The 17,928-nt window shown below is 39.3% G+C and overlaps 2 protein-coding genes across 2 annotated transcripts in view; one reads left to right on the forward strand and one right to left on the reverse strand.

Moving 5' to 3' along the window:
• The window catches only part of LOC135464235 (cullin-associated NEDD8-dissociated protein 1-like), a 38,617-nt gene extending 33,246 nt beyond the window's left edge, over positions 1 to 5,371 (reverse strand). The window contains exons 1-6 of the mRNA XM_064741739.1: positions 5,231 to 5,371; positions 3,431 to 3,532; positions 3,152 to 3,219; positions 2,309 to 2,416; positions 1,137 to 1,260; positions 346 to 412 (exon numbers count right to left, since the gene is read on the reverse strand). Coding sequence (XP_064597809.1) covers positions 346 to 412; positions 1,137 to 1,260; positions 2,309 to 2,416; positions 3,152 to 3,219; positions 3,431 to 3,532; positions 5,231 to 5,272 — 511 coding nt within the window. The 5' untranslated portion in view covers positions 5,273 to 5,371. The remainder of the gene's footprint in view (positions 1 to 345; positions 413 to 1,136; positions 1,261 to 2,308; positions 2,417 to 3,151; positions 3,220 to 3,430; positions 3,533 to 5,230) is intronic.
• A 3,059-nt stretch (positions 5,372 to 8,430) lies between these two features.
• Positions 8,431 to 16,160, forward strand: LOC135463900 (uncharacterized). Its single transcript, XM_064741364.1, is given in 7 exon segments — positions 8,431 to 8,570; positions 8,573 to 8,605; positions 8,608 to 8,691; positions 9,688 to 9,852; positions 11,474 to 11,766; positions 13,367 to 13,734; positions 15,305 to 16,160. Coding segments are annotated over 6 exon segments (1,038 nt in total). The 5' UTR covers positions 8,431 to 8,443; the 3' UTR covers positions 13,703 to 13,734; positions 15,305 to 16,160.
• Positions 16,161 to 17,928: the final 1,768 nt, after the last annotated feature.

Consider the following 17,928-nt stretch of genomic DNA (forward strand, 5'->3'; position numbering starts at 1 on the left):
CGCTGTGAGTTCAAGTCCACTCATGCTGGCTTCCTCTCCGGCCATATGTGGGAAGGTTTGTCAGCAACCTGCGGAAGGTCGTGGTGTTTCCCCCCCGAGCTGTGCCCGGTTTCCACCCACCAAAATGCTGGCCGCAGTCGTATAAGAGAAATATTCTTGAGTACGGCGTAAAACACCAATGAAAATAAATAAATAAATAAACTTGCTAATATTAAAGGATTTGCATAAACAGTTGGAGTGAAACCCTGACTGGACTAACGAAGAGGTTACGTTTGACCATTTGTCAACGATCACACTCTTCATGTTCAATGTTCTTGTTGGTTCGTGACTTTCTGATCTACTCACCTCCAAACCTGCTGAGCAGATCTCCGAGTATGTCCAGAGCTTCCAGCTGAACGGAAACATCTTCTTGCTGTCAGGAGAATCAGATACATGAAGAATTATAAAAAATAGCGGGCTGCATTCTACATTCCAAGAACACATTAGAAAGCTATATTCTACTGGATATTCCAAGAACACACTGGCAAGCTACATTCTACTGTATATTCTGAGAACACAGTGACAAGCTACATGTACATTCTGAGAACACACTGGAAAGAAACACTGGAAAGAAACATTCTACTGTATATTCTGAGAACATTGGAAAGCTACATTCTACATTCCAAAAACACATTAGAAAGCTATATTCTACTGTATATTCTGAGAACACACTGGCAAGCTATATTCTACTGTATATTCTGAGAACACAGTGACAAGCTACATGTACATGCCACTGTATATTCTGAGAACACTGGAAAGCTACATTCTTCATTCCAAGAACACACTGGCATGCAGCACTCTTTATGCCCAAAAAAATTTGGGGAGGTTAAATTCTTTACCAAGAACACGCAGACTGGCTACATTTACTTTTCCAAGAACTCCTGGGCTGGCTACATTAGGTATTTCAAAAACACATCAACTGGCTACATTAGGTGTTCCAAGAACAGATAGATAGGCTACATTAAGTATTCCAAGAACACATAGGCTGGCTACATTAGCTATTCCAAGAACACATTCAAGGACAGACTATGTTCTATATTGCTTCATTCATTCATTTTTTGCTATTTTACTTTATTCAAATGCACTTGACTCCTTACCTTAGCAATGGCACTTGTTAGTCGGCCGGTGATTTTCTTACAAATGCTGGCCGCTAACGCCGTAGAGGAAGGCGGTAACTCACTTATCACAGTCTTCAGGCCTGCAAATAGAACCAAGGCAAATCTTAAACTGAACTTTACTAGAAATATTACTAGATTTTTTTTTCTTTCTACTTTGCTTGATTGATCATGTTTTATAATGAGTTAAATAACATGTCACTCTAAAACAGGCAAAATTACCCATTAATCAGCATTCCTAACTTTTCAGTTTGACTTTATTTCACTGACTTTTCCCTCATGCCAAAAACCTACGATGCTTCACTTATACAACAGCTATCTTTTTTGTGTGTGTGTGTTTTAACCGTTTGTGAATTTCCAGCATGTATGTGAATGCCATTATAACTGCCATATCGTAGAACGGCAAGTGAAACTTCATGCAAGCCCATCTAAATTATATCCACAACAGCTCTGTCAAGCCACCAAGATCCTAGGGCCGACTTTCACAAAACCCTCTTAACGTTAAGAGGGGCCCAGACCAGTAGGAGGCAAATCTTACAACCCAAGAACAGAGCACAATCTACCTATGCCCCATGAGCCTCATTCATATTTAGCCAATTCCCAAGTGTCCGTCCAAATCGGGGACTGATTAAGCACTATATAAACTTTCCACATACATGTATTCTTATCTCTCTTTCCCTATTTCAACAGAGGGTGTAAAGTATACTACGGGAAGAACTCACACTGTTCACCAGCTTTATATTTCCCGAGGCAAGCACGGACACATTCACTGAGGCAATAACTGAAAGTTACTTGTCACCAGGGGCCTCCGTGGCTCAGTCGGTTAGCACACAAGTGCAGCATATTGACCGAGGAGTCTCTCACCAATGCGAACGCTGTGAGTTCAAGTCCAGCTCATGCTGGCTTCCTCTCTGGTCGTATGTGGGAAGGTCTGCCAGCAACCTGCGGGATGGTTGTGGATTTCCCCGGCTCTGCATGGTTTCCACCCACCATAACGCTGGACACCGTCGTATAAGTGAAATATTCTCGAGTACGGCGTAAAACACCAATCAAATAAATAAATAAATACTTGTCACTAAAATCTTTCTCTATTCATTGGCGATAAATATGATGTACTGTTTCCTGCTTCTGAGTCAATTAAAACTCACCAATACTGGGAAATATCTCTGAGCTGTTCCTTATCAGATAACATGTTACTGCACAATGTGTCCACGATGGTCTCCACTTGAAATTCTTTGACTTTGTTCACCAGGGGGCCGAGACTGAAACAGGCAAAAAAACAAGACTTGATAACAAAAAAAAACGCCAAACTGGGCCTTACTTACACAAATAACTCCCCAAAATAATCCGATAATGAAATCTGTTCATTCCACAAAAATGATTCATCTCCTGAAACTGGAAAAAATCTTGTAACCATACATGTTAGACGAGAACAAGCCAGTTCATTTATATGGAGCTAGATTATCAACTCAATACATGAATCAATTTTGTCTATATCTCTGATGTGGCACAATTGTCCCACTCTATGTGAATTGAGTGACAGCCATATGAATTTCAAAGTAGACCTAAAAAATCCCTCCACTTTTCCTACTTTTTTTGTTTCATTTATCTACTTTTTATTTCCTACTGATTTTTATTTGCAACAACAAACTGTTATATCTGATCACAGTCACCTAGAATGCTGGTGTGCCAGTGATGGAAATTACTGATTGATTTATTTATCTCATTGGTGTTTTACACCGTAATCAAGACTACTTCACTTATGCAATGGCAGTTGGAATTATGATGGGAGGAAACTGGGTAGAGCCCTGGGGAAACCCCGAAATATCTACATCTTGCTACCAGACCATCCCACGTACAACAGGAGTGGAGGTCAGCATGATTTGGGCTTGAACTCACAGCGATCGCATTGGTGTGAAGTTCTGGAGTAATTGTGTTGCGCTAGCACACTAACCACTTGGCCACGGAGGCCACCCCAGCAGGCTTAATTGACTTACCACTTGACAGCCAGATTCTGCACCTCCCCGTTTTTGTCTTCCAACAGCTTCAGCAGCATTTTTACCACCTGGTAATTCGTAGGAAAAACAACAAATCATCCAATGGTAAAATTAATCAGTAAAATATGACTAGTACATGTATGTTTTGGTCTTGAATTCTGAATGCAGGGAAAGCCCAGGACTATTAAAATATGCCACAAGTCAGTTGAATTTAAGAGCTTTCATGTTTCAGTCCAGCTTACATGAAGTATAGCATGTAGGCACGCAGCAACTGCTTACCTTGCGCTCACTGTCCTCATCTAGCTTGATGGAATCTTTCTGAAGCTCCGCCATCAAGTCATTTGTGGCCATGAATCTAAAATCTTTATCGCTGGACGTCATCTGAAACAGAAATAGAGAGAGATTTTAGCATGCTTCTCAAATTATAACTTCAAAGAACAATAGACCACCATGCTCTCGGAGTCATGTGATCAAAACTGGTTGGACACACAGTGGAGATAAACCGTTGGCATTCTGCTTCAGTCTGGTCAAAGAAATGGACTACTCAAGACTTATATTTTTGGATATATGTAACTCAAAATGTGCATAAATTTAACCAGCCGAAAGCAGCAAATGGAGATTGACACAGTATTTATAAATTTATCTGATTGGCATTTTATGCTGTACTCAAGAATATTTCACTTATATGACAGCGGCCAGAAATATGGTGAGAGGAAACTGGGCCAAAAACCCATGAACATTCGCAGGTTGCTTCAGACTTTCCCACATACAGCCTGAGAGGAAACCAACATGAGCTCGACTCGAACTCACAGCGACCACATTGGAGAGAAGCTCCTGGGTCACTGCGCCGCGCTGGCACGATAAGCACCCTGGGTCTTCAAGGCCCCCGGATTGATAAAGTAAGCATTAGTTTGTAAAATTAATGTACAAGAGATCAAGGAGCTGGATTAAAAGTTACATGGCTGACTCTGACTGACTCTTGAATCTGGCGATTCGAAGTATGGTAGTCAGAGAGTACTGACTGTTGGTCGAGAAATAGTTGGACGCGCCATATACATGGCTGCTCAACCACAGTCAGAGTCAAGCATGTTTGTCTCAATGGTGTGTGGCACGGCTAACAGCCAGATAACCATTCCACCTACCTCTAGCTGCTCAAATCCCACATTGTAACATATATGCCTTTCCAACTGCCAAGCAAAATTTTGTAATGATAATCCAATAAAGTATTGTTTCCTGTGTAAAATGCCTCCAGGCAATACTGTCATCAGTTGAACATAACCACCCTTTTGCCTCGTTGCCTGACAGGGTCACGTGAAAAACTTGAATCGTTACCAACAGTCGAACTCCGAGACTCCATAATTCATAGTTGACTTAATTTAAGATAGTACAAATTATGATACTATATATTACCCAATTCCCAAAAATTTAAAATGACATTTACCAAAAATATTTCACAAGGCTAAGGTAATCACTGTTAAAAAAAAAATAAAATAAAAAGTCCGCTCTTGGAAAGATTCCTAAAATTGTATTCTCCCAGCAGCTGTGTTGAAAACACGAAGGTACCACATGGCCTGGAGTCATTTTACCCGTGAAGTGACCCTTTATTGGGTTACTATTACAAAATGCTGTGTGTCACATGGAAGGGTACATGTATATATTACAACGGTGATTTCAGCAGCTAGAGGTAGGTAGAGTGGTTATTGGCCCCGCTACCCATGCCCACATCATTGAGACAAACTTGTTCGACTCTAACTGTGGTTGAGCAGCCATGAATATGGAGTACCCAAACATTTCCCCCACCAACAGTCAGTGTACTTGGACTAAGAGTACGGAAGTTCCAGACAGAGTTCTTGATCAGATCAGAATATCACCTCGATCAGAATATCACCTCGATCAGAATAAATCTATGCATTGTTGTCAAAGATTAGCGGTAAGACACAATACCGTAGTCTCTAAAAAGGCATAGATGAGTTTACATCTGCGGTAACTGATTTGATACGGGACGATGAGACAGACATATTTCACGTTGCTGTTGTTGTTGTTGAGACATGAAAGATGCATTTCTCTGACATCACTTACCTTGTCCAGAAGATGGGCGATGTGATACGACACGCTCGCCATTTCCACGCTCCTTACTGACGAAGCACTCGGAGAAGACTTTCTTCAAACAAACAGAAACGGGTGAAAATAATTTTCACGGCATGTACAAGACGCAAACAAACCATCACACGCGCAGCTTTCGCCGGGACGAACGAAATAGCAGAAAGGCGTCACCTATGGGATGACATAAGGGAGATAACTCCTGCGAGCACTATCCCAAACATTTTGGCTGAATTCTGTCCGTTTGTCTCAAAACACTGGAATGGGAAGCACATACAACACGCTTCACTTTCTCGAATCAGTCACAAAATCAGCCTTACTTGTGCAAGTACCTATGCAATTATATGCAGCGGACTTAAAAGTTAATAAAGGATTTCTTATATTTTAGATTGGAAAACATTTTAGTAATTTAGCATTTCTTAAACAGCTGTCAAAATTTAGGCTAAAACTACAGTACTTGTTGTTGTTTACCTTTGAATAATGACTTATTAACCTAATAGAGAATAGACAAACCAAAAGCTTACTATAAAATCTACAAGAGGCTATATATCGGTTGGACATATAAAAACGGGCCGTAATCTTTGATGCTGCATTGCTCCATTATCCTTTGTTCAAACCCTTTCAAACTTTAGACATTCAAATGGCATGATTTTGTTAATATATTGACCAATTTTCAAGGTCATAGCTTGATTAGTGTGTTACAGGGTTGAAATTAAAACATAACCTCAAAAACGCACGTTCCGGTAACCCATATTGTATCACCTATCAGGTGTCATGAGTAGAGCGCGCGCTGCACCTGTGTGACACGCGTCAATCAAGTGTCGTCTGGAAAAATTGTCTAGGGTCCTAGTGTGAGAGAGACCCTTCTGCCAGAGAGGCACAAGTTTTGCTGAATCAAGATGGTTTTCTCTGAGGTGGACAAGGAATTGATCACCTTTTTAAATAAAACAAGGTAGAACATTATTTTGAAATGTCCGAATATGTGGTTTTGACTCTATTTTGATTTTGGTCCCATGAACAGAGATCTCAAAGGATGAAATTGGAATTTGGTCTGTATACTTAAAACATGATGGCTTTTGAGTGTGTAAATTGTTAGAAGCTGACGTAAGAGGGCTTCGGAGATATTGAGTGTTGAAGTGCGGCCCATTTTTTTTATACCCACCGGATATAAACATGTATACAGGCCTACCGGAGATTACTTTTAGCAAAAAAAATACATATTCGATAATCAAGTAAATTTTATGTATTTACCAATAATAGCTCATGCAATTTAAAATTACTGCCTTTCCGTAAATATCAGACTCGTACTTGTGCTATTTATAGTGTTAAAATAATTCCGATGTTTGAAAAAGTTTATAATATTAAGGCGACCTTGTTTTATAAATTTTAGAAACTTTATTAGGCCTACCGATTTTGAATGGTTACACGTGCATAGATGAGGTTGATATTGTGTATACTTTGTATAGGAAAAACTCGTTTGGATTTGCGCTGATCGATTTATTGCCAAAAATATCCATTATATAACCTCTAAATATTGAATCATGTAGGCCTATCGCCTTGCGTCTAAGTAGCCTACTAAAATTTGCCTCGCGCCGATCATCGTGTGCATCGACTCTAAGCTCAGTGATACGCTGACGCCGGCCCGTCGATAAACATCCCATGCATTTTGCTGTCTTCAATATAAAAAGATCAACGGCTCGAATCCAGCTCTCGCTGGTCTATCGTCTATGACATCTGTAAAGGTCTAAAAGAAAAGGTACACAATTTTCAGTTCAACTTTATTTGCATCCTAGATTACTCACATTTATCGCAAACAGCTTTGGACAACGCCAAACGGAAAAATTCATTGCATGATGCATGTATATATGTCTATATGGGGGCCTCCGTGGCTCAGTTGGTTAGCACGCTAGCGCAGCGTGATGACTCAACAGTCTCTCACCAATGCGGTCACTCTGAGTTCAAGTCCAGCTCATATTGGCTTCCCTACGTGGGAAGGTCTGCCAGCAATCTGCGGATGGTCGTGGGTTTCCCCCGGGCTTTGCCCGGTATTCCACCCACCATAATGCTGGCCGCCGTCGTATTCGTGAAATATTCTTGAGTACGGCGTAGAACACCAATCAAATAAATAAATCAAATATGTCTATATGTGTCTTTTAGCGTCATAATATGTACATTTGTGTTCCTCAATAAAATATTGTATCGTTATTTTACTGTATTGTATTGCGTTGATTGTAACATGCTTTTCAAGTGCGTGCTTGATTGTTTAACACACTGGTTCGTTAATAGATTCAGTGCCCAATATCCAGTACAAAAAGAACTGATCAATCACATTAAGTTAATACATGAATGATTGAATCACTGGTCTAACCAGTCGTTGATTTGACTGATTGGTTGAGTGAAGATGCTGGGAACATAAAAAAATGCAGTCGGGTATAGGCATATGCATGCAAGTATACAGCTGGATGTATTTATTTATTTATTTGATTGGTGTTTTACACCGTACTCAAGAATATTTCATTTATACGACGGCGGCCAGCATTATGGTGGGAGGAAACATGACGACCATCCGAAGGTTGCTGGAAGACCTTCCCACGTACGACCGGAGAGGTTGTACAGGTTGGAAGTAGTTAATATTTCATAAAAGTATAGGCCTATATTAACTGAAAAATATTTTACAGGCCAATATATGTAGGCCAATATGTAGATGTACACGCACCCCATACATGTACAATGTATAAAGGGGTTTATAAATAGTAGCCTACGGTGAGGGAAAACATATGCCTACAGGTATATATTTATGACACCTTGAGTCAACTTCCGTCTTACTCACCTGTCACAACTTGCCATGCGCGATACCAAGTTGCTTTGCTTTGTACTAAATGTGAAATGTATACAAATACAAACATCCGAGTATTTACGTACAATAAATCTCTTAATCTGAATCAAAAGTTTTGACAACTTGATAATAAATAGGCCTGTACATGTTTTCCTAAATTCGCACTTTATTACAAATTTCAAAACGCGCAGTTTACTTGTATCCCGACTCAAAGTAGGTCACCAAACCTAATGCATACCTTATCCCCCCCTCTACCTGCGCGTGTGTAAACTTAGACTAGTCCATCTTCAGGTGAACTAAACAGTCAAACGAAGCATTCCAAGATGGCGTCCAGCGTGGCAAAACAAGCGAAGGGAATGAAATGGCTGTTTTGGACGGGCTTTTTCTGCTCCGTTCTGGCTTTCCTGAGCCTCTTCGTGGCGTTTGCTACCCCCTATTGGATCCAGTCCTGGCGGCGAGTCCACAGTCCCCTGGCTAACACCGGTTATGGGAGATCTGTCTGTCGGGTTACATCAAACCGCGGACCCGACACTGGCCGCTTATGTCGGCTGTTGGTGGATCCATACCACAATCTTCCATGACATCGCCAAGGACATCATGCCGCGTAAGAATTTGTGTCTAACTTTATGTAAAAACTTCATGATTAATTATGATTACTGAATGTCAATTCTGCAAGTTAAAACACCTGTGGATTACAACCAGATGAGTTCAGTTGGTTTTGCTTTTAGCTGGACAACCTCACCTCTCACCTTTTCTACATTACTTGCACGTACGCCTTCATCCCCTGCCTTTATTGTTACCAGTTTCCAGTTCTCAGTTCTTCCATATAAGCTACTTCATCCCATTGTCCCATATATCAACTCCATCAGTCAGTCATCATACGGTTAAAACTCCATCTTCATTTCTCCCATATACCCCACTCTCATTACTTCCATACTCCACCATCATTACTCCCATACCCCACCATCATTACTCCCATATGGTTTACCCCACCCATCATTTCTGCCACCCCACCATCATTACTCCCAAATTCCACCCTCATTACTCCTATACCACCCTCATTACTCCCACATGACACCCCTCATTACTCCCCACATGACACCCTCAATACTCTTATACCCCACTCTCATTACTCTCATACTGCACCTTCATTACCCCCTTACCCTGACATCATTACTCCCATACCCAACCATCATTACTCTCCCACACCCCAACCCACATTATTTCCACACCCCACCCTTCATTACTCCCACACCTCACCACCATTACTCCTGTACCCCACCCTCATTACTTCCACCCCACCCACTTTACTTCCACACCCCACCCTTATTACTTGATACCCCACCCTCATACTCCCATACCCCATCTTCATTAGTCCCATAAACCACCCTCATTACAACCTACCATCCACCCTGATTGCTCGATGCTCCACCGTCATTAAATCCTTTTTAATAAGAAGCACCCTGTTGGAAGGTGTTGATTGTTGAAGTTTTCATTGAACCCATGTCCCTGACACCCTGCATTCATTGACAGACTGACTTGGCGACTGTCTCACTAATTACCCTGATCTTACCTGTTCTGACCTGATTTGCGGTTGCAGCATGGTTCCGTCTTGTGCAGGCGTTCACCATCATCAGTATGCTGTTCCTCATCGTGGTCTCCATCCTGCTGGGTCTGTTCAGGCCAGAAGACACCCGAGACAGCTTGTACAAGAAAAACCAACACAGGCTGATGTTTGGGAATGCTGCCTTCCTTCTACTAACAGGTAACTAATGACTGTATTTCACCTTTAGTTTGGCAGGTAAAAATGCGCTTTCAGGTGCCCATCAGAAGGTAACGATTTACATTGTTGTTTTTAAAAATGAAAAGAAAAAAAATTTAAAACTGTGTATTTTGTTGGAAATGTGGACTCTCCCAGCAATTTTTTTCTGCTAAAGATATATTTGTTTGATTAGAAAGCCCTCTAAAACAAGCAAATAAAGACATAAAAATATCGAGAAAAAGAACAAAATAAGAAGGAACCTTGTCTGTTTTATTGTTCTTGAAACAGTTAAAGTACATGAGTTTCATTTTAAGATTTTCAAGACCTAGAAAGTCCTTGAAAGTGTTATTTTGAGATAAATCCTCGAAAGTAATTATTTTTGTGAAGGAAATATCATATAACATATGATTTGGAATGGACCTGCTACCGTAGTTCCTTAACCTTTTCCCATATGAAAGAGCAACTTTCAGTGCAGTTTATACACATATATAATTACATGTTTTCAGACAAAACTATATTGGTGGAGTGGTTTCATGCTTCACAAAGGCATAATTTTATCAGTCAACACAGAATAATAATGTCTTGAAAAAATGCTTGAACATACACCTTGCAAACACGCAAAACAGTCGAAGAATTAAAGTAAATAAACCACCAAAATAGTATCAGTTACTTTCCCTTGAATGTCCGCACAAAGTCATGTGGTTAAGCTGGAAAGGAAACACTGGTGTGAAGAACATGTCAGAAGAAAGACCTTCAACCACGGTCCGTAAGCATAGGTTTGTTTTTTTTTTTAGAATTTTTTGAACATAGTGAAATGCATTTGCAACTTATAGTGACGTCACATCAGATTTTTGCCACCACATCAGATTTTTGCCACCACATCAGGATTTTTGCCACCACATCAGACACTTATCACACACAGACTGCTAGATTGCATTATTCAGAATTCATGTACATATAGATTCATGAATACATTCTTATGATACCCTCTTTGTCACCACCAGACCAGCATAAAATATGATTTATAAAACCATTTCATTTGTTTAGACAAATTGTAGAAAGTAAAACTATTTTCCTGTAGTCTGTCATTTGGTATGTATACTTGATTTCATTGTTTTCTTTGCCTTTAAGCTAAAAAGGAAACTGGGTGGTGCTTAAAGTTGCTGGAATGGTCGTGGGTTTACCCCTGGGCTCTGCCCAGTTTCCCCACATCATAATGATGACCGCTGTCGTATAAGTGAAATATTCTTGAGTGCGGCATAAAACATCAGTTAGATAAATACGTAAAAATAAAACTTTTGGAAATGTTGAAAATTACGGCCTTGAAAGCTAGTCATTGAAAAATTTCCTGATTTTTTTTTTTTTTTTTTTGATTTTTTTTATGGGTAGGAACATTATTGTCGGTGGCAGATACACCCAGTGGAAACCCGATAAAATCCTTCACTTGAACGAACTAATGTTGAAAGTGATGTGAAGAAAAAACAAAGAAATTCATTTCAGCAATGATATCCACTCAGTGGCTTTTTCTTTAGTAAGTGAAAAGTAAAATGTATTCTTTAGTGCAGATGTGCTAACCAGTTGCATGTCAATCAGTGATCACATGTTCCCTTGTTCTCGCCCACAGCTGCCATGATCTTCATTGATTCGCTGGTGTTTGCCATGGAGACTAAAGACCCTTACTGGATGCCCCGCCCACATCTCAACTACCTGTCCTGGTCATATGGATTCAATGTTGTGGCTGGATTTTGCGCAGCGTTTGCAGGAATCTGTGTGACCCTGATGGCACTGATCCTGAAGGAAACGAAGGACAACGCTAATATGCCGTGGCAACCAAAGGTGGAGGCAACCAAACCGATGTCACACGCACCTCCTCCACCATCGGAGACCAGCTCCAAGTCATATGGCACAGCAAGTCAGGTATGGTTGTACTGCTTGGGAAGTTCTGTCAGCAACCTGCTGATGGTTGAAGGTTTCCCATGAACTGAGCGCAGTTTCTTCCCCGCCATAATGCTGGTCACCGCGTACAAGTTAAATGTTCTTGAGTACAGTGTGGGAAGGTCTGTCAGCAATGTGCGGATGGTTGAAGGTTTCCCATGAACTGAGCGCGGTTTCTTCCCGCCATAATGCTGGTCACCGTCGTACAAGTTAAATGTTCTTGAGTACAGTGTGGGAAGGTCTGTCAGCAATGTGCGGATGGTTGAAGGTTTCCCATGAACTGAGCGCGGTTTCTTCCCGCCATAATGCTGGTCACCGTCGTACAAGTTAAATGTTCTTGAGTACGACGTAAAACACCAATCAAATAAATAAATAAACGGTTTTTACTGTATTTATCATGGTCTAAAATGAAGCATATATCAAATGAAAAACTCATCAATTACTGTCCAGGAAAATAGTTACATTTATTTGTTAAGAATTTTTCCAGCAGGGTATCACATTCTACACTTATCTGTGGTAACGCAGAAGGTTCCAGTGACATCGCAACCATATTGTTTACTTGTTTAGTTTGTTCCAAGGTGTTTTCAATGAATGCTGTCATAGGTCCGTATGCACTGTAGGATCCAAGGTTTCCAATGCATTTTACTAGGTTAAAAAAAAATAATACAAACTATTTTTATGGACAGTGTTATGTGGTCTTTCATCAGAATCATACCTCAGGTTGTGTTTTTCTTTAGTTTCCTTTTAACGTAAAACTTTCAAATAACATTGATGTTTTGTGTTTAACTGTATAATCCTTGAACCGCTTTGCATGTGAAAAAGTCGTCATCATATGACTGAAAAATTATTAAGTACGACGTTAAACCCAAAACACTCACTCACTCACATAAACAAGGATCAAACAACTTTCAGTGTGATTTACAAATGCACCTTAAAATTTGATCTTGAAAACAAAACTACAATGGTTGGATCCCTTGGGTCAATTTCAGGGCTTCAGAAAAAGTATAAGTTTTATCAGTCTACATAGAATAATGCTGTCATAATATTCTTGTATAAACATCTTACAGATAGCAAATAAGGTTGAGGAGTTCCATGGTATGTTGTGGTTGGTTTACGGCAGACACAAATATTTTCCTCCCCACACGTAACAATGACTGTCCTCATATAAATGTAAAATTTCTTGAGCAAAATTCTTAACAAAAATTATACATATCGTGTCATTATATGTCATTGCTTTTAAATCCCCAGCTTTGTCGGATACCTGCGACAAAGGCCAATGGTTTTCTCCTGGCTTTCATTTTCCTCCTGCACTCATTTTCCTCCTGCCACTCATTTTCCTCCTGCACTCATTTTCCTCCTGCCACTCATTTTCCTCCTGCACTCATTTTCCTCCTGCAATCATTTTTCCTCCTGCACTTATTTTCCTCCACCTGTAAACTTGAACGCCATGATACAGTATTAAGTGAAATATTCAGCAAAACCAGTAAGCATCATTCAAATAAATTTATTTATTTATTAATGATTTTTCCCCATTTCTAAACATAAAGAATGCCTTAAATTTGTCTCCTCCAATTGTTACCAGATGTCCCAGTCTTATGCCCCGCAGCGACCTCAGGTCGCCCAATACTACCCGACATCTTCGCCCATCGACAAAGAGAAACCTCCACATCGACCGATGACAGAGAAACCCTACGTGCCCCAATACTACCCATCATCAGCACCCATTGATCGCTCCAAACCACAGGATGACTACGCCCCAAGGAAGCCATATGTCCAGCCGTACAAACCAAGCCAACCCCCCATTGACCAGACGCCACGGTCACACTATTCAACATCATACCAGCCTGTATACTCTGTGGCAGTCAAGCGAACACCCAAGGGATCCAGCAATGAGGACACTAAGGAATCTGACGTTTGAGGTTATGATCTGCGTGCTTCTTTTCTGTGTTGGTAAGGGTTAATTGCAATTTTTCAATGCAAGGTGACAGTAAATTGGGCCCAAATTAGAAGTACTGTATGTCACCTAAAGTGTAGCTTTTTTTAATTGCCAGATTTTGCCAGATTCAGATTGATTTTGATCGATTTTGATATTAATCTCATAGGGCCAAGGGAAAGTTTTTTGTGAAGTTTGAAGTATCCCTTATGGGAAAAATTTAAGTTTCAGCATGAAAAATATGATTTTATAGCCTTTATGTGCCTTTGCAAGTCTATTGTTACAGACCAAATTTTAGGTTAAAAACTCTTTGTATTATCATGATCATTTTGCACTGACAAAGTTATATGAAGGGATCAGATATGTCACTTTGTCATAGTGTTTCACCTAAAGTTTGGTATGAAAAAATAGAATTTCAGAGGCATGTAAAAAAAACTTAAAATGACACTTTTGATTCCATCTCATGTTTTTCTGATGACACATGAATCAAACTCCACGAAATCATTCTTAAGGTGCCCTTTAAGGTGGATGGACCAATCAGAATCGCGAAACATGAGTACATGAGCCTATTTTTCATAACTTGCCTTTTCATAAATCATGTCACCAAACTGGTCGTCATATGCGAAAAGAAAGTTATATAAAGTCTGACCTATGACTAAGGTTTGTGAAAATGAGTTTCCAGTTTGGAGAAATCACCAGCTGAGGTATCCTTTTGATTCAGCTGAAGTTTTGTTTAAGCAAAGTATGAATAATACTACAAGAGCATCTGTGGGAAGGTCTGCCAGCAACCTGCGGATGATCGTAGGTTTTCCCTTGGCTCTACCCGGTTTTCTGCCACCATAACGATGGTTGTATAAGTGAAATATTCTTGAGTACGGCACGAAACACCAATCAAATAAATACAAGGGCTTCTGTACAAATTGATGATGTAAAATGTTTTTAAAAATCTTACATGAGCTGTTCTACAATGACAGTTGAAACACACCTGTTAGTTTGGACAAGTTTGGACGTGAACTAAAAACAAAAGAGAGACAGATTATAGCATCTCCAGATACCATGCTATAATCTGTCTCTCTTTTGTTTTTAGTTCAGGTGCAAACTTGTCCAAACTAACAGGTGTATTTCGACTGTCATTGTAGAAGAGCTCATGTAAGATGGAGACCTTCTTTGGACAGTGTCATGTGAATACTTTATCCATCCATAAACTTGACTTTCATCGTATAATAAAAAAAATGTAGAATATGCTATGTAATACTATTTATTTATTTATTTATTTGATTCGTGTTTTACGCCGTACTCAAGAATATTTCACTTATACGACGGCGGCCAGCATTATGGTGGGAGGAAACCGGGCAGAGCCCGGGGGAAACCCACGACCATCCGCAGGTTGCTGGCAGACCTTCCCACGTACGGCCGGAGAGGAAGCCAGCATGAGCTGGACTTGAACTCACAGCGACTGCATTGGTGAGAGGCTCCTGGGTCATTACGCTGCACTAGCGCGCTAACCGACTTAGCCACGGAGGCCCCTATGTAATACTAAGTAACCCAACTAATAAATTAATAAATACTTTATATTTCTTCTAACAGGATAAGAACACTGGATATTTAGATGACCACCATGCAGTGGGGCCCTCCTTTGATGAAAGATGAATGTTTGTTTTATCCTCTGCTTCAGATGCCACATAAAGTTTTTTTTTAAGTCGGATAATAGCCCTGGAATGTTTTCTGGTAGCCATCTTGAACTTTCTTGTTGAATCATCAAAAAGCTGTTGAAAGCAGAACCATGTACTTTTCACACGCTGCAGTCATGTCTGTGGTCTTCTTCACGTTAAAGGATTTATCATCATTCATATTTTTCTTGATATCTTCAAGGAGTTAATAAATAATGGTGAACATAGCTTATGTAATAATTTTGGTGTTTTGAATAATGGCTTAATAATATTTCATTAAATTTAAACAAAACTAGGCCCAAAAAACATTGACATTTACTTTCCTATGTGCATACCACATTCTGTATTACAGCATGTATCACATCTGCATCGTTTTCAGTTATGCATAGAAAGGCCAACTAACTTTAGAAAAAATTTCTTGCCTTTGTATCAAATATGTTGCACATTTATGAATATATATGCAAATTTTTATCATTATAAAAGTATTTCACATGAATAACATCATTTGTACATATAGCCTGTATTTGCTGTGAGAATTTCCTAGTAGGTGTACATATATAGAAGTATGTAGATGCAAATTCAATTCAAATTCAGTTAATAATTTTTAAAAATTCATCAAACCATAGGGAATCAATGAATTTTAATTGCAGCCTATAGTTTTGTATGATGTAAAGATGATAAAATATGAGGAAATATTTGTGCATTATATTTAAAACATATCGCCCATTCTTGTACTGTATATACATTTTATATTCCAAATGTAAGATTAAAATTTTTAGGAAAAGTATAAAAAAAAGTTGTTCTTTTTTTCTATATTGTATATTTATCTTTGTGATATTTAGAAAGTTTTGTGGGTAATTGCAGAAAGGCAGTGCTCTATTCCCCTGCAATTCTGCACAAGAAACTTGTCAACAACTTACCAAAGGACGTGATTTATTTCACCCAATTGACAAAAAAGGCATTAAAGGGCAATTAAATCAATAATTTCTAAATGAGAATTGCAATTGTCAACTATCACTGATTGCGTCGGTGTCTGTAAACTTTGCCCGAAGTTGCGCTGGTGTCTTCAGAAGGGTGTCTTACAGTGAGGAAGGCAAGGCAGTTCTAGAAATGTTAGCAGTTAAGCCACTCTGCTATCTGCTACATGAAGATAGTGCCTTAGACTGACCAATATAAGCGTTAAAGTAAAGTTAATTAAACCTTAGTGTTCTGTTAGTCGACTGCAAGGAGTGTCTTTTCTGGTGACTACATTGTTCGTGCAAAGCACCTATGGAAATAAGTCACTGTTGGGTCCAGCCTGGGACAGGGAGACATTAATTCCATCGAGAGACTAAATTAATGGTTAAAATGGCATTTTGGTGTGTGTCAGTAGGCTTTAGCTATGACTGGGCAGGGTGTTATTCTGGTGCTGTCATTAGGGTGTTCCTGTGAGGCAGCAACATGTCAGCATAATGGAACCAATCTGTTACAAGGAGATAATCCCAAGTGACATTAATCTTCAGTACACGTGATATCTGATAACCTGTAATGTGGAGGGGTGTCATGTTTGGAGTACCCAGCCAATGATATACCCTCAGGGTCCCAACAGACCACCATAAAATCCTATGTTTTAAATGTATTTTAGTCTGTTAGAGAAATTCTGAAAAAATAAATCCTTATTTCCCTGGAAAATGTTTGACGGTCTTTCATCTACTAAATACTTTATTTTAGAGGGGAGTTTTTTTTTGCCTTTAATACTACAGCCATGTAATGCTATTGCAATATACCATGGAGTCAAAACCTCAACTGTTATATCTATGTATACAGCCACCCACGTGGGCAACATATATGGTAAATGATGTCATATTATTTTCAGGGGGGAAATACAAGGGAATGAACTCTTTACTTTTGGTGCTGAACAGACATTATACCTATAGTACATCAGCCTACCTTCCAAACTATTAATCGTCAAAAAAAATTAAGCCAGTATATATGCAATTTAAGCCAATATATATGCATATATAGGTGTTATACCAACTGAAGGCTTGGCTGTAGCTTTACGACAGGACAGTAGAAGATACATTCATGGCGAAATAGTATTACTCCCCACTGTTTCACATTTCATGTACACATCCAAATTATGATCACCGCCAACTGAGTGCCTACCAGTCTAATGAATAATTAAATGTATATGTGCATCTTTATAAGCCATGTCAATGTGTTTAATAGAAATTAAATGTATAAGAATCATCATTATTATTACTATTATCCTTTTTGATCTCTCTCTTTGTGCAGCTGTTCACAAAGCTCTGGTATACAAAATTTAGACAGTTGAGATGAGTCATTTGTGTTTCTTTCTTTTTCTTTTTTTATTCTCTCATTTCTGCGCATCGGAAAATCCTACTTTTCTACCTGTACACGCATACTTCAATTTTTTGTTTTTAAATTTTATTACATACACGTATAATAACAAAGCTTTCTGATACATATATGTAGCCAATAAAAAACACCCCGCTGAAGGTGTCACAGATGTTATGGAGTGTGAATGACACTGGCCTACAG

The sequence above is a fragment of the Liolophura sinensis genome, chromosome 3 (genome assembly GCF_032854445.1).
Source record: "Liolophura sinensis isolate JHLJ2023 chromosome 3, CUHK_Ljap_v2, whole genome shotgun sequence".
Lineage (NCBI taxonomy): Eukaryota > Metazoa > Mollusca > Polyplacophora > Chitonida > Chitonidae > Liolophura > Liolophura sinensis.